The sequence below is a fragment of the Daldinia vernicosa genome, assembly GCF_022497035.1.
Source record: "Daldinia vernicosa strain CBS 139.73 unplaced genomic scaffold F5Y00scaffold_41, whole genome shotgun sequence".
Taxonomy (NCBI): domain Eukaryota; kingdom Fungi; phylum Ascomycota; class Sordariomycetes; order Xylariales; family Hypoxylaceae; genus Daldinia; species Daldinia vernicosa.
Window position 1 is genome coordinate 16,915 of NW_025953957.1, and position 19,496 is coordinate 36,410.

Here is a 19,496-nt window from a genome sequence, read left to right on the forward strand (position 1 = left end):
GCGTACGATTGATTACAAGGGAGAAGAATAACTACGGTTTATACACTTTTTGGGTCTCTTAAGTCTCTTAGACTTATGGGATCACCGAGAGGCCCGGTGTTATAATGGCTCTCGTCGACAATTCCCAGATTCAGGGCGCCGAGTTGCTCAAGCCGCTCCCCCTCTATCTTCACACATATGTCGCGCCCTTTGCCATAATATGGCCCATATTCGCCCGTTATTTCTATACTCCCGAGTTATACGCCAAGCATATCGGTTCGTCTGAGTGGACTTTCGTCTGGTGCGGCGCCATCATTACTCTGCAGAGTTTGGTCTGGCTTAGCACAAACTGGAGCGTCAACTTGAAGGCTCTCTTTACTGCGAGGAAAGCAAGCAGGATCGAAGATGCGCAACTGATCAAGGTCATCCCTATCGCCAATGCCGGCACAGCTGACATCTGCAAACTTAATCGCGATAAGGTATACGCCTTCTCCCTTCTCCCTTCATTCTAGTCCCCTTTGCTCTTGCTAACTGCCTTGCTCGCTCTAGGTCGGTGACAAGACAAATCTATCTTTTCTATTTCAGAAACGCCGTTTCCTCTATGACCCTGCGAAGAAATCCTTCAGTCCCCTGACCTACGAAATCGACTCTGAGCCTAAGCCTCAGATCGGGAAGTTTCAGAAATCGACGGGCATCTCTTCTCAAGCAGAACTCACTAAGCTTGAGCAATACTATGGATCTAATACCTTTGACATTCCCGTCCCTACCTTTACCGAGCTCTTCCGAGAGCATGCCGTTGCTCCCTTCTTCGTCTTCCAGGTCTTCTGCGTTGGTCTCTGGATGCTGGATGAGTACTGGTACTATTCTCTATTTACCCTATTTATGCTTGTTGCATTCGAGAGCACGGTAGTCTGGCAGCGACAGCGTACGCTGGTCGAATTTCGAGGCATGAGTATTAAGCCGTACGACATGTGGGTGTACCGATTGGGCAAGTGGACCGAGCTCGAGAGCGACAAGCTGCTTCCGGGAGACCTTGTTTCCGTTGGGCGAACTAAAGAGGATAGCGGTGTTGCTTGTGATATGCTTCTGGTCGAGGGCACAGCTATCGTTAACGAAGCTATGCTTTCAGGAGAGAGCACACCGTTATTGAAGGATTCGATACAACTTAGACCCGCCGATGCTTCCATCGATACCGAGGGACTGGATAAAAATGCTTTCCTCTGGGGTGGCACTAAAGTCCTGCAGATTACACATGGTAATCCCGATGAGGAGAAGCCCAAGCTCGCCTCAGGTGTTCCCCCGCCTCCTGACAATGGCGCCATGGCCATCGTGATGAAAACCGGCTTCGAGACGTCCCAGGGTAGTCTGGTTCGCACTATGATTTACTCGACGGAGCGCGTTTCTGCGAATAATGCCGAAGCTTTGTTTTTTATTCTCTTTCTCCTCATCTTTGCGGTGGCCGCTTCGTGGTATGTTTGGGACGAGGGTGTCAAGAAAGATCGCAAGAGATCGAAGTTGCTCCTCGACTGTGTTTTGATCGTCACCAGCGTCGTGCCCCCTGAGCTTCCCATGGAGCTCAGCTTGGCAGTCAATACTAGTCTGGCAGCCCTGGCTAAGTTTGCTATCTTCTGCACTGAACCTTTCCGTATCCCCTTCGCCGGCCGTATTGACATAGCTTGCTTTGACAAGACTGGTACCCTAACCGGCGAGGACCTGGTCGTCGAAGGCATTGCGGGACTTGGACTCGGCCACACTGGCACAGACACCCCTCGCGAATCCGATGGTGCTCATAGCCATTTAACCTCTGTCAAGGATGCTGGAATGGAAACAACCCTTGTGCTAGCTAGCGCCCACGCCCTCGTTAAGCTTGAAGACGGCGAAATTGTGGGTGACCCTATGGAAAAGGCTACGCTCGCGGCTCTCGGTTGGGGTCTGGGAAAAAACGATACTCTAGCTGCGAAGCCTGCCGTCACGGCTGCAGGGGGTACTTCAGGCGCTGTTCAAATCAAGCGCCGCTTCCAATTCTCGTCTGCCCTGAAACGCCAGAGCTCCGTCGCTACGGTAAACGCTGCTGATCCTAAGACTGGTAATAAGGTGCGCGGAACTTTCGTGGGTGTGAAGGGCGCCCCAGAAACCATAATGAGGATGCTCGTTTCCATCCCCAAGGATTATGAGGAGACCTTCAAGTACTTTACTCGACGTGGTTCCCGAGTGCTTGCTCTCGCTTACAAACAGTTGACATACGATAGCGAGCTCGGCTCTGGCAAAATCAACGATCTGAAGCGTGAGCAAGTCGAGGCTGATCTTACTTTTGCTGGTTTCTTGGTTCTCCAGTGCCCCCTAAAGGATGATGCGAAGCAAGCTGTGCAAATGTTGAATGAGAGCAGCCATCGTGTCGTCATGATTACAGGAGACAATCCACTTACGGCTGTGCATGTCGCTAGAGAGGTCGAGATCGTTGACCGTGATGTTCTCATTCTAGATGCCCCAGAACAAAATCACGGAGGGGAGAAGTTGGTCTGGCGTAGCGTTGATGATAAGACCAATGTCGAGGTAGATGCGTCGAAACCGATCGACCCCGAAATTATCAAGTCGAAAGACATTTGTGTTACTGGATATGCGCTGGCCAAGTTTAAGGATAATAAAGCTGCCTGGCGATCGCTCCTCCGTCATACCTGGGTTTACGCTCGTGTGTCTCCAAAGCAAAAAGAAGAGATTCTGGTGGGATTAAAAGATATGGGTTATTTTACACTGATGGCCGGCGATGGAACCAATGATGTTGGAGCTTTAAAGCAGGCTCACATTGGTATCGCTCTTCTCAATGGCACACAAGAAGACTTGACAAGGATCGCAGAGCATTCCCGCAACACCAAGATGAAGGAGCTCTACCAGAAGCAGATCGATCTTATGAAACGATTCAACCAGCCTGCGCCTCCTGTTCCGCCCATTATCGCTCATCTTTATCCTCCTGGCCCCTCTAACCCCCACTACGAGAAGGCGATGGAGCGAGAGGCGCAGAAGCGAGGCGTTACTGTCGAAGAACTTGCGAAGCTAAATGGCACAAACATCGAAACCGTAACTAGCCCGGGAGCTCGACAGCTGCTGAACCAAGATCCGAGAGCAGCTAGGCAACAAGAAGTGGCTAATAAGGCCGCCGGCTTCGCTGATAAGATGACAACCGCGATGATGGAGCAGGAATTGGGCGACGATGAGCCGCCTACCCTCAAGCTAGGTGATGCGTCAGTCGCTGCACCTTTTACTAGCAAGTTACGAAATGTCATTGCTGTCCCTAACATCATTCGACAAGGTCGTTGCACCCTGGTCGCTACGATCCAGATGTACAAGATCTTGGCTCTCAACTGTCTCATTAGTGCCTACAGCCTCAGCGTTCTTTATCTCGAGGGTATCAAGTTCGGCGACGGGCAGATTACTATCAGTGGAATGCTCATGAGCGTCTGTTTCCTTTCGATATCCCGCGCGAAATCTGTCGAGGGACTGTCCAAGGAGAGACCACAGCCTAACATATTCAACTTTTATATCATTGGCTCGATTCTAGGCCAATTTGCTGTTCATATTGCTACACTTATCTACATCGCCCGATTCTGCGACAGGCTGGAGCCGTAAGTTGTTGTAAATTATTAGTCTCGGAACGCGTTGCTAACGGTGTTATAGACGATCCGAGATGGTTGATCTCGAGGCCGAGTTCAAGCCGTCGCTACTGAACAGTGCCGTATACCTTCTGCAACTGATCCAGCAGATTTCTACGTTTGCGGTCAATTATCAAGGCCGGCCGTTCAGAGAGTCTCTGTCCGAGAACCGAGGTATGTATTGGGGTATCATCTCGGTTACTGGTATTGCGTTCGCCTGCTCGACGGAATTCTTCCCGGAACTCAACGAGCAGATGAAGCTTGTGAAATTTACGGATGAGTTCAAGACTACGATGACTGCAGTTATGGTTATCGACTATGCTGCTTGCTATATCATCGAGGTGATTCTCAAGCGGCTTTTTAGCGACTTCCGTCCTCGTGACATCGCGATACGCCGGCCGGAGCAGAACGAGCGTGAGAGGGTAAGGAAAGCGGCAGAGAAGGCGCTGAAGGACGCCGAGGAGGAAAGGAAGCAGGCGGAGAAGATAGCAGCTTTTGAGAGGAAGTTGGAGGAACGAAAGCAGAAGCTCCGAGAGGCGACACAAGCTGCACGCGCTGCGAGGTAATACTTTATATGTTATTTGAGAAAGCATTTGGTTTCTATAACTAGTAGTTATAAGGAACGGGTGGGATGTTTGATGCATACCTAGATATGACATTGTAGACATATAGAAAAGGTGTTGGTTCCATAGACCAACCTACCTATTTTCTTGTTTAGCGATGTCGTAGTCAAAGGCGTGTGTTGTTTAAGTGACGATACTGTACCACTGTACCACTGTAATACTGTAATAGTGTAATCCCATAACACCGTGATACCGTATAGTATGGGACCGGGCAAACTTCGGGAGGAAAAGTCGACGTACATACCTAAGGTACATATTGTCCACATGTATAATCCTATTCCGTACATTAGGTATCTACATAACTGCCTCCGCTCCTTTTTCTGCCGGTTCCTCTTTTCGTTCAAAGTGTCTACAATTTTCAGTCAGTAATCGGCGTTGATTATCGCTTTAACTTAATTTGGACATTCCCATCGCTTATAAGACGAGAGGCGACATCATCATGTTATAGATGCCCCCCCTTTTCGCTCGCTCATCATCGAATTAGTAGCGTAACACTGACTTGGGAGACGGCTTTTTCCATCATGGACGCACGTTCCAGAGGGATTGTTGTCTTCGGAGGCGGAACTGCAACTAATAGCCTCGTCGATGTGTTTGAGAGTATTAGAGAGAGCCGGAATTGCTGGCTTAGCTACGTCATACCTATAAGCGACAATGGAGGAAGCTCGTCGGAGCTGATCCGTGTGTTCGGTGGTCCTGGTATATATATGTATTCCTTATATGGCATCGTATCTAACTAACCCCCTTTCCTCTAATCCTCGCATTTTATTTTTTATTTTTTTATTTTTTTTTATAAAGCTAATATTCATAATAAATAGGTATTGGCGATATCCGTAGTGAGTAATATATACCCACCTCACTTATATAGTCGTCCCTAGGAAATATGGACATTCTTTTGCTGATATCTCCATCGCGCACCCCTTCTAGGTCGTCTTGTGCGTCTAATCCCTGGGTCGGAAACAGACGCAGAGAGAGCATCGCTTAAGGACCTGTTCAACTATAGGCTCTCTTCTGATCCAACGCAAGCGAGGTTGCAATGGCTAGATATAGTAGAGGGACGAGCCGAGCTCTGGGTCAACATCTCGAGCGAGAAGCGTGAGCTTATTCGGTCCGTGTTCAACCTCGTCAACTTGGAGATAGTCAAGAGGGCGCGGCCTAGTTCCGTGTTTAATTTCTCCAAGGCTAGCATTGGGAATTTGTTTTTGACTGGGTAAGTTTATATAAATACATACATGTACATATATATATATATATATGTGTGTGTGTGTGTGTGTGTGGGTGGGTGGGTGGGTGGGTGGGCGTATACATGTCACTATGCTAACGACTCCTCATAGAGGCCGCGTCTTCACCGGCTCCCTCGAATCAGCCATCTACCTCCTCTCCACAATCTGCAGCATCGCACCCACCGTATCCGCCCTCCCCGCCATCAACAGCAACTTCACGCATCACATCTCAGCAGGCCTAGCCGACGGCACCTACATCACGGGGCAGAACTCTATCTCGCACCCTTCAGCGCCCACCTCTCTACCCGACGACGAGCAGCTCCCGCAGCAGCATCTACGTTGGGAGATGGATGAGCACGATCGCATTGAGGACGCCACGTTGCCCGGCTCGCTGCCGAGCCTGCGCAAGCAATATATTAACTTTACCAAGGCTGATGAGGAAGACTTGCCCGCGCGCATCGAGAGGATTTGGTATATTAACCCGTACGGGCATGAGATCTGGCCGCTTGCGAACCCCAAGGTATTGGATGCTGTGCGTCGCGCCGGTGCGGTAATTTATAGTATTGGCAGTCTGTACACGTCTATTGTGCCTAGTCTGGTGCTGCGCGGGGTGGGCGCCGTGCTTGCGGATCCGGGAGTCCGGTATAAGGTGCTGATTCTGAATTCAAGCGTAGATCGGGAGACGGGGCCGAGTACGGAGCCGCTCACGGCCACTGGTTTCGTTAGGGCGATTGCCCGGGCGGCTGCGCAGAGTCAGGGAGACTTGGCTGTTGATGATGAGAAAAGTATGGGCAAAGGGGAGGTGAGTAGGTATGTCACACATTTGATTTACCTCGAGGGCGAGGGCGTGCCCAAGGTCAACAAAGAAGAACTAGCTGCCCTAGGTATAGACTGTATCCGGGTCTACGGGAGGAGGGTAGACGGTATGCTCAAGTATGATGAGGCGGGTTTGGCGAGAACACTCGAAGCTATAATAGGCAAACCTGAGATGGCAAGGAGTCGTAGAAATACCAGTGGCCAGTGAACACGTTTGTAATTGCTTCTCTGCATATGGCACTAGAATTATATATCATGTATCATAATCATAGCGAATGCCTTCTTGTTCGGGCCTGTAATACGAGGGGGGATATCATGATATCATATCATATCTATCATCATTTACTATCGTACATCTCTAGGTACTAAGTCTATCGCGTTTTCCCATGAGACAAGTAGCGGAGGTCAAGCCAGCCGCGGGTGCATAGGAGCATATGACCAAACATAGTCTACATCATTCAAGCACATTCAAGCATACCCATCGACTTTGCTTCTCCTTCGTGATTATTTGTGCGCACGTTACCTAACGCCGAGTTCTAGCTATCTAGATTGCGGTTATTTATTTGGGAGGGTTGGAGGCGACAAAGGCAACACCCTTCTCGATGTTCTTCTTGAGGTCGCCTAAGCACGCCTCTAGGAGCTTCTCCTCGTTGGCGTCTACCTCGCCGACGGGAAGGATCTTCTCAACACCATTGGGGCCGAGCTCGACCCTTGAGGCGAAGAAGTCAATGCCCTGGTCCTTGTAGAGGGGGCTGTCGACGAAAGTGGGCTCGATGACGCCCTTCTCGCCCTGGGAGGCACGGAGAAGGGACTCGGCCATGCGAGCACCAGCCATAGCCATGGACAAAGTAGCGGAACCGGCACCGTCCTTGGCCTTGACAACCTCGTCACCACCGAATTGGACGCGCCTCACGAGGTCGGCGTTGGAGGTCAGGTCGGGGTGGCCGCTCTGGCTGAAGAGAGGGACGATGGTGACACCGGAGTGACCACCGACGACGGTGATATTCTCGTCCTTAGGGTCGGTGTTCTTAATCTCACTGACGAATCGGCTGGCGCGAACAACGTCGAGGGTGGTGACACCGAAGAGACGCTTAGGGTTGTAGACACCACGAGCCTTGAAAACCTCCGCGCAGATGGGGACGGTGGAGTTGACAGGGTTGGAGATGATGAGGAGGTTGGCTTCCGGGCAAGACTCGGCGGCGGCCTTGGCAAGATCGCGGACGATGGAGGCGTTGGTGTTGAAGAGATCGTCACGGGTCATGCCGGGCTTTCGGGGGACACCGGCGGGGATGAGGACGATGTCACTGCCCTTCAAGGCGTTGGCAAGGCCGGTGGGACTGGGGTCGTAGCCCTTGACGACGCTCTTTGTGTTGATGTGGGAGACATCGGCAGCAACACCTATGCGTCAATTATATATTAGTTGGGTATAATTTCATCCGGACATGGTGGGACAGCTAGAATCAAGTTCTACGGCCATATACCCGCCAATTAGAGAATAAAGCATACCGGGACCGCCGCGGATATCGTAGAGAGCAAGCTCAGTTACTCTGGGGTTGAGCTTCAGTAGAAGAGAGAGCGGCTGGCCGATACCACCGGCAGCACCAAGAACGGTGACCTTGGAGAGCTAGAGAGAAGCAGGTTAGTCATTGGCTCTCTGGATAGCATCCTCGTCTATAATTGAGGTTTAGAAAGAGTTACTTACGTTTCGCGCCGAGACCGAGAAAGCTCGGCGTTGAACACCACCGAAAACAGCTCGTGCGAGAACCATTTTGAATTTATATGTGATCTAAATATATTAACTATGTGTATTACGATACGTAATAGAGAAAAAGACGAGAAGGAGAAGGGTGGTTATAAAACCAAGAGCACGCAAAGTCGAAGGGAGAGAGGTATGGTAGAGTAGGTTGAGGTGAATGAGTTGAGAGGGATAAAAAAAAATAATAAGCGTAGGAGTTAAAGAAAGAAAATACGTGCGAACATCTTTTTTCGCCGATCGACCGTAAGATTCTGGGGAAGGAACATTGGAAACACACAGCTGCTTCCACTGTCGGCCCGGGCATTACCGGGGTAGTACATACTACATACATCCGTACCTTCCTACCTTTCGTCCTATGTTGTATGCAGATACCTTACTAACCTTGATGCATCTTAGCACATACGTAGTAGTACACCGAAGAAGACGGCCTAACTAGACCGGCGAAAGCTCGGTGTTTTACAATTTGAGGTACAATACGTCGAAGTACTTAGGTACCTGTCTTCGTGTACTAGAGGTATATACTTACCTGGAGTACCGATCACGATTTAACCAACAAACATTCACTATTACAACGAGTTTCAAAATAATATTAGTCAACACAATATTTTTTTTCCTCCGAGGTTTGAACGTGATCCTCCTCTTACCCGATGCTAGTGATTGGCATAAACACCGAAAGCATAGAGAGTCGCAACTTAGTTCACTAAGTTAGCAATCCTTCAACAACATCAACTATCTAAGAGGTATAGACGAAGTACAAACAGTGATGCATCTTTTTCTTCATTCTTCGTGATATATTAAAGAATCATATACAGCCTTGAGCAAGAAGTAAGCTTGGGAAAGGCATATACCTTATGAATTTGTTGGCTTCAACTCGGACTGTCTCGATTTCAACCCGTCTTACTGAACGTAAACCTTCACTCAAATTAATCCAAGATGAAGCCTAACACTGGTGAGATACCAGAGGACCCCCTACTCTGGGGTGGCGTTTCGGAGTATGAGGAGAAAGACCGCGCTATCTCGCAAGATGTAGATTCCTTGTTTGGGGATCCTGTTGAATCCATCAATGACGACGGCGACAAAGATGGCCCCTTGGGCTCTGCCGATATCCCTCCTCACCACGATAACCCGGCATACGGTCTCCAGTGGATCAGAGATGATAGTTCCTTTTCCGCAAGACCTGAATGGACTCTCGAACCGACAGTTGACGCTATTATCCTAACCCTCCAGAAAATCGTCGGCCCAGACAAAGAGTACATGGTTCAGCATTACTGGAATGGAGTGTACAGTAAAATATACCGCGTCTCATACGACGAGATACGTCTCGTCTTGAAGATATCTCTACCGGTATGCCCTAAATCTATGACGGAAAGCGAAGTTGCGACACTGCAATGGATCAAGGAAAACACCCATCTGCCCGTTCCTAAAGTTCGCCACTACGATTCCTCACGGGACAATCCTATAGGTTTCGAGTGGATTTTGATGGATTACATAGACGGGATTCCTCTTTCCCAATGCTGGGAATCTATCACGCAAGGTAGCAAGGAACGCATCGTCAAGCAAATTGCCGAATATGCGGCTATTTCTTTCACGAGGCAATTCAGAGGGATTGGCAATATATATCCATCGGAATCGCACCAGTCTAACATACAACCTCGCGTGGGCGAAATGGCCTCAATGGCGTTCTTCTAGGGTGAGCGCGCCAGTATACGCCATCACAGGATGCCTTTCCGTACCGCATTCAAGTGGACGAAATGCCGCCTCCGTCTTATTTCTGCGGAGCTTCGATTAAGACTAGATGAGGTAATCGATGAAGACCACCGCAAGACCATATCTAGTATGCTCAATCTCGTTGACCGTCTCCGAGAACTGGAGGACAAGTTCTTTATAGCTCCTAGACCTCCCAATGATAGCGAGCAACAAGTCTACGAGGACGAGTCAACTGACGAGGAGGACATAGAAGTTATCGACAACGGCAACAAGCCATGTGAACCAACGATGCTTTGGCATGATGACATTTCTCTTGACAACATTCTTGTCGACGAGAACGGTATACTCGTGGGTATTATCGGTTGGTCATGCGTTTCATGCCTTCCTCTATATGAAGCCTGTCAATTGCCAGCCTTTCTGCATCAGACGTGGGATAGACCCCTTGAGCCGTTGACTCCTTATAGTATTACCCGAGCGCACTTGGATCTCAACAAGGAAGTTTGGACGTACGGCATAAAGCTAAGACAACATCATATAACCCTGCTTCGCCAGGTTTTTATAGATGAGATGATGCAGAGATGCCAAGAATGGGTTGATGTCTTTTACAATCAGAAACACCGGAGGGATTACGAAGCCGCGGTGCAGAACTGTGATAATGAGTTCGCGTATAAGATTGTGGAGGAATGGGTAGGTGCTGCAGAGGGACGATCCGATTCTGATAAGCCGCTTTGGTCGCTCCACGTACGTCTTATGGGATGATATGGTTTAGTTCAGGATATAGTACCTAGGTTCATGATGCTGAGCCCTGATCAAGGCGTTACTGCAGCATTATTTAGAAGGTCGAAACTCACAAAGTGGACAATTCAAATGACGTTGACAATGCGAATACCTTTGTTTACTGAAATAATTCTTTTCTTTCTAATTGTAATAAATCTATAACTCCAATTACCCATGAATTCCAGATATACGACCCCTTTTAAGTCAAGAACTCCGCCAGGTCAAGAAGACCCTCTAAAGTATGACCAAAATTTTCTTATCACCGGGCTTCTCCCCTGAGGCTTTTCCTCTTCCTCTTTCTCCTTCTCCTTCTCCTTCTCCTTCTCCTTCTCCTTCTCCTTCTCCTTCTCCTCCTTCTCGGCAAGAAAATCAATGAAGTCATCCGTAATATCATCCGCGCCGCCGTATCTGTCGTCGAAATACCTAGGTACATCAGGGGTCTCCGAGTTAGGGGTGACGACGTCCTGGTAAGAATTGCCCAGGGGATAGTCGTCGAAATACAGGTCAATTGCGCTTTCTACTGCGGCTGACGGGCTGGTATAGCTTATCTCGAGACCATATATAGACCCCCCCGTATCATCTTCGAAGTTGAACATGACGGTGTTGGTGGCGGTCTCATTATCATAACATACCGCATCATCCAGATCGTCGTTCCCAAGGCTCTCGGCGTACTTGATCGTACCCCAATGATCACCTACTGGAGGGGTGTTTAACTCCATATTATCTTCTTGACCAATTTCCGAATTTTCTAATTGTTGGTAACTGAGTTGTTGCTGCTGCTCCTCTACGAATCTTTCCACCATGCTTTCTTTATAACCCCCCTCTTGTATCTTATATTTATACAAGAGTCTTCGCACAACCTCTTCAATATTAACGTCATTTCCCTCGACATCCCGGTCATTGCTTGGAGAAAGTTGTGGAGGAGATATGACGCTGCTCTGATTTCGCCTTTGCTGGTAGTGCCTGTAGATATGTTCATGCCAATTTTGATTATGAAACGGCGGTATTAGAATATCAATATCAGCCTTGGTACAGTCCGGGAGAACCAGTAGCTTTTCAAGTCTGTCCGCTGTGTCTACTTCTCTGACGAACTCTCTTTTAGCTAGGTCTTCAACACCGCACGCCGCTGACCGTCCCGGGTACGATCCACAAGCGAATGGCAGCTCCCCTAATAGCACAGTTGATTTCTTGTGCTGGCATGTACCAGTGCTACAAAGGTAAACAGATTCTTTGCTAGATCTGCACCCGCATGTGTGATAGAAGGTTATGAATTGGCAGCTAACGCCCGTATCTTGCTGTTTCTCTGCGGCGCCCTTTCCGGCAGGCCAGAGACTTGTCGTCGGAGCGTTAGCTGGGTAGAAGGATAAGGTTGAAGGTAGTGGGATCGACATCTTGGTTAGCAAGCCGGCTTGCCCGTAAGGTATCTTTATTAGCTGGGTATGTATGGATTGGTTGGCCTACTTCTGTCAGTTCTAGACCCTCTGTGTTCGTTTTAGTTACTTGGGCTTTTATGTCTTCTGTGATAGGATTTAGTATGGGTTGGAACTTAGTAACTGGCGATGAACATGATTTTATCTTCAAATCTCGGCATTGTTTGACAAGATTAGTATGAGAAGAACAAGGGCTTAGTTAATTACATAGTCATTTGGAACATAGGACTTCATTGTGTAGCCTGCACAAGCTAGATGAGGTCTTAATGCAATTCCTAAGCTAAGTCTAACAATATCCTCCATGGCTTATTGTTGGCTAATCTTCTTGTTCCCTTTGTCCTGAGCGAGCCTAACACCGGCGAGATGTTAGGGTTCAAAGAGAAGGAAATCAGAATAACTAAGTCTACCTGTTCAAACGAATTACCAATACGGAAAGTGACCGCTATAACGCTGTATATACAAAATGATGCTTCGCATCCATTGCTTGACCTATCCGACTACTGGAATCACATCACCCCACGATTGTTCGTTTCTCCTAGGAAGACAGGCAACATAATCGCTCCAGAACGGAATATCATCTTGGAGATCCAGAATTGGGAGCATCCATTCCCAACTGTTTAACCATGGGTCTGTTGTATCCTATCCAAAGGTCTTATCCCATGTGTGCGACCTCCACCTGTCATCCATTCTTTGATATTCGGTTGCGATCAACTGCAGCTTATGGCCGAATTCAGATGCTGGTTTCGAAGCTACCTGAACGAGGCTCGTTACGATACGAATCCACTTCCAAGCAAGTCCGTAGTCCATCGTACTCTGAAAATGGCGAAACTCTATCGTAGTATGATCATTTTCCCGTTCGTAAATAGCCAGGGCTAATCGCTGGGCGTTCGGGTCCGTCATGGCACCGGACAGAATTGCTTTCAGTGTGCTCATATTCCCTGCTGTAAGGATTGTCTTGATACGCATTACGTCGCCATCTGAGAACGTCTGGGGGATGGATACTGTTGGATTTGTTGTATATGATAGTTCCATATTGACGCTTTTGGAGGCCGAAGAAAGACTGTCCTAGAGGGAATCGGGTACCCCCATATCGTTTTGAACAGATGTGGATGAGCATTGTGATAGCACGGAATTTTTTCGAATTGGTGCGTGTTGCCAATTCATTCCCCGATTAGCATCGCAGAGAGAAAAGAGGCATGGCTCTAAAAGCCATCCAAGAACAGCTGCATTCCTGGCTGTCTCTAGACTGAGTCCATCTTTGACGCCGACATGGACGTGGAGTCCAGCTGTGCTGTGAGCTGAGGGTTTGAACTCTTCAGCGATTTCCTTGTTCGTGAGTTCGCCGCCATTACGGACGGCCGCGAAAGCAGTTTTCAATTCGGGACATCCTTGCTTATCAAAGTCAAGAACGCGTGTAGAAACTTCCAAGCCAACCGCACGTTTGTTTTCTTCTGCTAATTCTGCTTCTTCGTCGAAGTTTGGATAAACGGTTACGTCCTCGGAGAAGCAATAGTGATCCTTCCACTCCTTCTTTTTTATAGGTATTACTTTATGGGAAGCCGGATAGTGACTCTGATAGCCTTGGCCCGTGGTTTTGCTCAGTTTAGCCGTGATACCGGCACAAGGCAAAGAGGCCTCTAGATCCTTTAGATTTCTCATGAAAAGTTCTGTCATTGCCCATAGTGCTGCTTGATTTCTGTGATGTTTGTAGTTGACGGTAACCATAAACTCTAACTCGACGCCGAACGTCAACGCTGTTTCGGAAGCCATGATGAAAACGAATGATTAAATAAAATAATCGTCCTAGACCATTACTAGATGTTCGTAGAATCGACGACGGACGAAAACGTTATTATGTGTAGATGTTACTATGGTAGTAATGAGTCGATAAAGAGAATGAGGCTGGAAGGGGATTTTCACGTTAAAGATTTGAAAGTCGCATCTGAACCCTTACCAGGTATTCTCTGGATTAATGGGTTGTTGATAAGCTAAGGGCTGGGTTATGCCTTCCCATCGATTTCCCCATCGGCTTTCCCGTTGATATAGCCTGTGTATGACGCTGCTGCCTTTCAAATGTGCGACTAGCATGCATTAGTCTGGCTACTGGGAAAGTCCTATTTATACGTACATACAGCAGGCGCCTGTTAGAAAGACCTCTTGGATAGGTATATAATATAAGCGATGGCTTAGCTCGTAAAGAAGTTGTTACCTCTGGTGGAGACATTTTAGGATCTAGATGCTGTAATATGTAGGAAATACCTATCGTACGGGATAGAACAACTTCCTAGCCACCAGAGTTACTGTGTGATATGTTTCAGTCGAGTATCGAAACTAAGCAGATCTGGATCGGGCCAGAACAGTAAAACAGTAAAGCCGTTATAAGACAGCAGTGACGTGTACTGCCAACGCATCCTACATATTTATATATTTAGATATTCTCAGATTTCGTAGATGAGATTGTTCTTCGAGGAATGAAATTGTTTACTTAACTAGTTGGGCCGGATAGACAACAGATAGATAACAGATTGACAACATGCAGGTGATCCGTATAAAGAAGGCGATATTATGTTTCATATGGCCCGGTATTAAAGTGGCATGGGAGCTTCTATGTTCTCTCACTCAACCCAAAGCGTTCGAACAAGCCTTTTGTACTATTTCGAGCAAGCGATCCGTCTTTAGAGCACACCCGAGTAAGTTGTAAATCTTGTACAGAAGCTTTTACGAATATTACACCAAGATGTGTTACTTTGCCGTTACCAGGTTCTCCTGCGGGTGCCTCGCCTGGAGAGGTAGCGAGTACAGATACTGCGCGGAACGAGGCAGAAGCTGCAAGGAGATGCGGCTCGAGAAGTATGAATGGAAGACTTATTGTCCGGACGCTCGTAGGGCTCTGGAACATAAGAAGTGCAGGGGACGCGTTGTGTGGCCGAGATGTTGCAACAGTCTCAGCCAGGAGCAGCTCAAGTCTCTTTGTACAGAATGTAACTCCACCCTGGATAACACCAAAATGAATTTGTATCCGTACTGCGCTGAACACCGAGTCTGTGTGTTTTCCGAGGCTGATGCGGATGCTGAAAAGGAGTTCGACGAGGTGGCAGTGCTTTGGCCGTCTCATTTACGTGCAAGATACTACCGAAGGAGACAAAAAAAAGATGCTAGAGACTGCGGATGGTCTCTATAAGCAATTATCATGTATGACGATGTACGACCGTTATGATTTGGATTATTTATGGGCGTTATGGACTGATGAGTTTATGAAATGAAGAAGAAAAAAAAAAAAAAAAAACCCCCCGAGGGGAGTTAAGAGTTAGGAGTTTGGAATCATGTTATGGGCATGTTTCTAATGTTTGAACGTTCTGTTTCTATTCTCATTTTGTTTCTATTTACTCCTCGGCATGGGTCTCTGGCGTTTAATTATGTACCTAGATGATTAAATACCTTAGGTACCTTTATCCTACCTAGGTATGTAGCGATAATACATATTGAGTTAATGTTTCAAGCGTAACGTGTATTACTTTGGGCTGCTTTTTATAAATAATCTGATGCCTTAGAGTTGAAGTTGTGGCATTTGTTTAAAAGTTTTTGTAAGCGATGTTGACAATAATATTGTTGGTAATGACAATGTCGTAGCTTTGACATTACAAGTAATAAATCTTGATTGCTTTGACCGAGACGTCGGTCATCGGCGTTCCAAGACACCGCCATCTTTTATATGTCTGCGGACCCTATTACTATTTAATTACGGAGAATGATAGGACGCTATTGGACGATTTTAATTTAATTTACCCCTTTGGGAATTTCGTCAACGCCGATGGACCGGCACTTACGCGTGAATCCACCCGACCGGAGCTGTAACAAGGATGAGATGATGATGTGGTCCCGAGTCAAGCAACACAAAGAACAAGTTAGACTGGCTAGTTGAAACAATCTAGTAGCACTACTGCACTAGAACAGGATGTGATTACATAGATCTTATGGACCGATTTCGTGCTCTCGGGATCGCGATATATGCACGGTAATGCACCGAAAAGACATGAGACGAAGATATGACCTTTAAAGAAGTTAAGTTATTTTCGAGGGGTTTCGAGAGGGGGGGGAGGTTTACGTCTTTATTTAAGTCTTATAAGTTTCGCGCCAACCGCTCGAGTTTCGATATTCTGAGACATCTTCATATCGAGTCCGAGGTAACTTGAAATTTATTTACATTTTTCTTGATTATTCTTGTTTTCTTGTCTTTCCTCGGAACGCCTGCATATAATATACCTTTATATTAGGTACCTTTTTTATAGGTATTTTTCAACTTCTTATACTTTACATGCCTCTCCTGTCAGATCTATTAAATCTATCCCATCTGCAGACCTTAACCTAATCTTAGTTATATCTACGTTACCCAAGTCGATATTATTACCCCTATTGTTAGGTACCAATATCGAAATTGATATATCTAAATATCATCACCATATTTCTAATACCTAACTCACCGATGTCACAAGCACAGCAACATCGCTCGGGTCCGCCTTATGCGCCCACCATGGCGGCCGTTGGGGGTGTCCCTTCAGTTATACCCGACGTCCCTATCTCCGCTGTCTTCATCTTCTTATACATGGTTTTCGCGGCAACCAATATGACGATATTCCAAATCAATAACCGAAGATCCCACAAATTCATCCCTTCCGTCGCCCTATTTGCCTTTTGTATGGCCCGTGTAGCCACCCTCACCTTACGGATAGCATGGGCGAACCGGCAGACAAATATTCGTCTTGCTATTGCAGCTAATATCTTTGTTAACGCCGGCATTCTCATTGTTTACGTCGTCAATCTAATCTTCGCCCAACGTATTCTACGAGCAAAACAGCCATCGCTTGGTTGGCACACGGCACTTCGTATCGCGCTCAAACTACTCTACGTCGGGATTGCCTGTGCTCTGATCATGGTTATCACAGCTGTGGTATTATCCGTGTACAGCTTGGATCCGTATACGCTACGAGCCTGTCGAGCTGTCCAACTGACGTCTGGCACCTATCTCCTCGTCTTCACCACCATACCGGTCTTCTTGACGGCTGCCGCTTACCTATTACCTCGATCCCCTAAAGAAGAAACATTCGGAGATGGAAGAATGAAGACCAAGGCCGCTATTGTCCTTACGACGGTCTGCCTGTGCATGTTGACATCAGGGTTCAAAATCGGGACTGCGTACGCGCCTCCGCGAGCACTTAATGACCCTGCTTGGTATCACGGCAAGGCTCCGTTTTACGTCTTCAACTTTACGGTAGAGATCCTTATTCTATGCGTCTTGACCCTAAGTAGGGTTGATAAACGATTCTATATTCCGGACGGGAGCAGTAAACCAGGTTACTACTCTGATCGCGTCGGATCGTTGTCGGGAAGTGTCAGGGAGATTAAAGTCGAAAAGGAACGCCGTCATGAGGACATAATCTCAGATAGTGTTTGATTTACTTACATTTTTGGGCTATATAATTTTCATTTTGGATGGCATGATTTTAGACGAATATGACAATACCCTATAGAACGACAAAGCTCTCTTCATGGTGACGATTGAACGAACCTAATTTGGAGTGCGATGGATATACACTACATCAAGGCTTTTCTTCACTTGTAGCATCTTTTGGCTTTTGTAGATATAACGTAATAGAATAAGAGTTGATAATGTAGAGGCTATCACTAGAGACATTGACGCAGGTAGGTAGTCATGATTCCTGCTTCGAATCGCCACCGATCTCCATGCGCCTTAGATTACATTATACCTGGTGCCACATGAATGCCTAGAACGAATCTGTCCGGCTTTAACCTCATATCTGAGTTATAATCGACTGGATAACATATCCGCAAGGGTCTCACTTATGCTGTCCCCTTCCCACTCGTCGATATTAGCAGCTTCCCATTCTATCTGAAGATACCGCAGGATGGCCCAGACTTGATGGAACTCTTTGTCGCTCTCTAGATCCCGGTCGTTATCAGGATCGAATTTTCCATGCGTCCACTCGCCATCGTTCTCCCAACTAAACCGAAGAGCGCGGACGAGAAACCGAGCCGCATGATCGAGCGCCGTCCAGTTCCCCTTACTTGGCGTCTTAGAGCTTACGTACTTGGGCAACGCGAAGGCGTTCTTAGACTTGCACCACCTGAATAGCTCATCGCAATCTACGTCCTCGATCTCTACTTCGGCTTCGAGGTAGTCGCGCCGATACTCTGCGAAAAAGGGGCTGATGAAGTCCCCATCCAGGATCTGTCGCAAAAAGTGCTTTTCGTCATCGTGGAACCCAAGATATATGCAGAGCGTATCGTAAGCGTGCTGCAGAGCCAAGAGTCGTTCCCGCGGGACAGCCTTGCTGGCTGCCATCATGCGGGGGTGGGTGTTTAGCGAATGACCTTTTGCGACGACTAAGCTGGCGGCGGTAAGAAACTTGTGAGAATGAGAGCGCCAAAAATTGCTGTGTTGTTTTTACTCTTATACCACCTAATTGTTTGTCCGATCTTATGATTGTCTTCTTTAAAATAAATAAAGGCACACGTCGTTTTGAGTCATCTCCTACCTCCCATTTGGTACCTAGTTATCTGTTTCATGCGTGAGGAGTAACAGTCGATATTCACGAGGCACAAAACTGCGGGATCGCGAGGGGCTTTTGCATCGTACTACGCGGGAAGGGCATGACCGGCCCAATCATGATGCTCACCGGGCTGCACGATAGCTGCATCCCCAAGTCGGCATGGCGTTAAAACGTTACGCATGGTACTTACGAGAACTGTGTATCTTCCCCGGCTAGGTATCTGGAGCTACGCATTAAGCCATTCAGCCACTGACGCACGAGGCCTCTTGGCTTCGAATAGTTATTTGCTAAAGTTGCTCGGACCAAATATTGAGCTTTGTAACTTATTAAAGCTAATGGAAGTATTAAATGCACAGGCTATAATTCAGCTTTGAGTTTGTTGAGTCACGACTGATGTTCAGGAGGCAGCCAATAGACCTGACTACCATTCAATTATTGAGCGATGAAATATATTCCGTAATGTCTATAACGCTAAGATCATGGTAATAAAATAACGTAACTACCTAGATACCTTTATTAATTACCTTATATTCGCTTAAGGAATTAAATCATCAATCCGTATCCCCATTAACTTACTGTGAACCCCTTGAGCAATAATAAATATAATATTTCCCGTATACCCCAACGACACTATCTGCCTATGCTTGATCATCTATGAAGGATCCTCCGGACGAGGATATACGCGGAGAGAGACGCAATACGCGTGACATGAGTCTTGGGCGTGACGTCCGACTTGCACCTCCGTAGAAGATGCAATTCCAGAAGCTGGTAGCCTTGATGGATACTCAGGGATGGAAGCGCAGGATTGACTCAGTAATTGTTCGGTGAGATTCCGCCACACGTCGAGACAAAGAGCTAGGCCTACAGCGATTTCTTCCTCAAGGTACCGCTGAAACTCTTTAAGCTTCTGGGCCTCAATCCGAGGGTCGATGGCTAATTTAAAAAGGCTGTATTGAGACTACTAGTTCTAGC

General features: G+C 47.3%; 10 protein-coding genes across 10 annotated transcripts; 4 read left to right on the forward strand and 6 right to left on the reverse strand.

The window, feature by feature from the left end:
• Window positions 1-104: 104 nt before the first annotated feature.
• On the forward strand, window positions 105-4,192 carry F5Y00DRAFT_264262 (uncharacterized protein; the record flags this gene model as incomplete). Its single annotated transcript, XM_048011624.1, has 3 exons — window positions 105-458; window positions 529-3,599; window positions 3,652-4,192. The coding sequence occupies 3 exons, from the start codon at window positions 105-107 to the stop codon at window positions 4,190-4,192; spliced, it is 3,966 nt and encodes a 1,321-aa protein (XP_047862578.1).
• Window positions 4,193-4,544: 352 nt separating this feature from the next.
• F5Y00DRAFT_138774 (UPF0052-domain-containing protein) lies at window positions 4,545-6,570 on the forward strand. The gene is made up of 4 exons (XM_048004330.1): window positions 4,545-4,945; window positions 5,065-5,082; window positions 5,174-5,456; window positions 5,581-6,570. The coding sequence occupies exons 1-4, from the start codon at window positions 4,771-4,773 to the stop codon at window positions 6,491-6,493; spliced, it is 1,389 nt and encodes a 462-aa protein (XP_047862579.1). The 5' UTR covers window positions 4,545-4,770; the 3' UTR covers window positions 6,494-6,570.
• Window positions 6,571-6,586: 16 nt separating this feature from the next.
• Window positions 6,587-8,276, reverse strand: F5Y00DRAFT_243236 (malate dehydrogenase-like protein). Its single transcript, XM_048008642.1, has 3 exons — window positions 7,988-8,276; window positions 7,792-7,909; window positions 6,587-7,683 (listed from the first exon to the last, which is right to left on the reverse strand). The coding sequence occupies exons 1-3, from the start codon at window positions 8,051-8,053 to the stop codon at window positions 6,845-6,847; spliced, it is 1,023 nt and encodes a 340-aa protein (XP_047862580.1). The 5' UTR covers window positions 8,054-8,276; the 3' UTR covers window positions 6,587-6,844.
• Window positions 8,277-8,974: 698 nt separating this feature from the next.
• F5Y00DRAFT_271778 (kinase-like domain-containing protein) lies at window positions 8,975-10,686 on the forward strand (the record flags this gene model as incomplete). The annotated part of the gene is made up of 3 exons (XM_048012858.1): window positions 8,975-8,990; window positions 9,072-9,720; window positions 9,760-10,686. The coding sequence occupies 3 exons, from the start codon at window positions 8,975-8,977 to the stop codon at window positions 10,505-10,507; spliced, it is 1,413 nt and encodes a 470-aa protein (XP_047862581.1). The 3' UTR covers window positions 10,508-10,686.
• A 60-nt stretch (window positions 10,687-10,746) lies between these two features.
• On the reverse strand, window positions 10,747-11,916 carry F5Y00DRAFT_271781 (uncharacterized protein; the record flags this gene model as incomplete). The annotated part of the gene is made up of 1 exon (XM_048012859.1): window positions 10,747-11,916. The coding sequence occupies one exon, from the start codon at window positions 11,914-11,916 to the stop codon at window positions 10,747-10,749; it is 1,170 nt and encodes a 389-aa protein (XP_047862582.1).
• A 678-nt stretch (window positions 11,917-12,594) lies between these two features.
• On the reverse strand, window positions 12,595-12,987 carry F5Y00DRAFT_264268 (uncharacterized protein; the record flags this gene model as incomplete). Its single annotated transcript, XM_048011625.1, has 1 exon — window positions 12,595-12,987. The coding sequence occupies one exon, from the start codon at window positions 12,985-12,987 to the stop codon at window positions 12,595-12,597; it is 393 nt and encodes a 130-aa protein (XP_047862583.1).
• Window positions 12,988-13,003: 16 nt separating this feature from the next.
• F5Y00DRAFT_271783 (uncharacterized protein) lies at window positions 13,004-13,725 on the reverse strand (the record flags this gene model as incomplete). The annotated part of the gene is made up of 1 exon (XM_048012860.1): window positions 13,004-13,725. One exon carries the CDS (start codon window positions 13,723-13,725, stop codon window positions 13,021-13,023), a length of 705 nt encoding a protein of 234 aa, XP_047862584.1. The 3' UTR covers window positions 13,004-13,020.
• An 835-nt stretch (window positions 13,726-14,560) lies between these two features.
• On the reverse strand, window positions 14,561-15,070 carry F5Y00DRAFT_264270 (uncharacterized protein; the record flags this gene model as incomplete). The annotated part of the gene is made up of 1 exon (XM_048011626.1): window positions 14,561-15,070. One exon carries the CDS (start codon window positions 15,068-15,070, stop codon window positions 14,561-14,563), a length of 510 nt encoding a protein of 169 aa, XP_047862585.1.
• A 1,368-nt stretch (window positions 15,071-16,438) lies between these two features.
• On the forward strand, window positions 16,439-17,407 carry F5Y00DRAFT_271785 (uncharacterized protein; the record flags this gene model as incomplete). Its single annotated transcript, XM_048012861.1, has 1 exon — window positions 16,439-17,407. One exon carries the CDS (start codon window positions 16,439-16,441, stop codon window positions 17,405-17,407), a length of 969 nt encoding a protein of 322 aa, XP_047862586.1.
• Window positions 17,408-17,701: 294 nt separating this feature from the next.
• On the reverse strand, window positions 17,702-18,548 carry F5Y00DRAFT_243238 (uncharacterized protein). The gene has a single exon (XM_048008643.1). It carries the CDS (start codon window positions 18,317-18,319, stop codon window positions 17,777-17,779), a length of 543 nt encoding a protein of 180 aa, XP_047862587.1. The 5' UTR covers window positions 18,320-18,548; the 3' UTR covers window positions 17,702-17,776.
• Window positions 18,549-19,496: the final 948 nt, after the last annotated feature.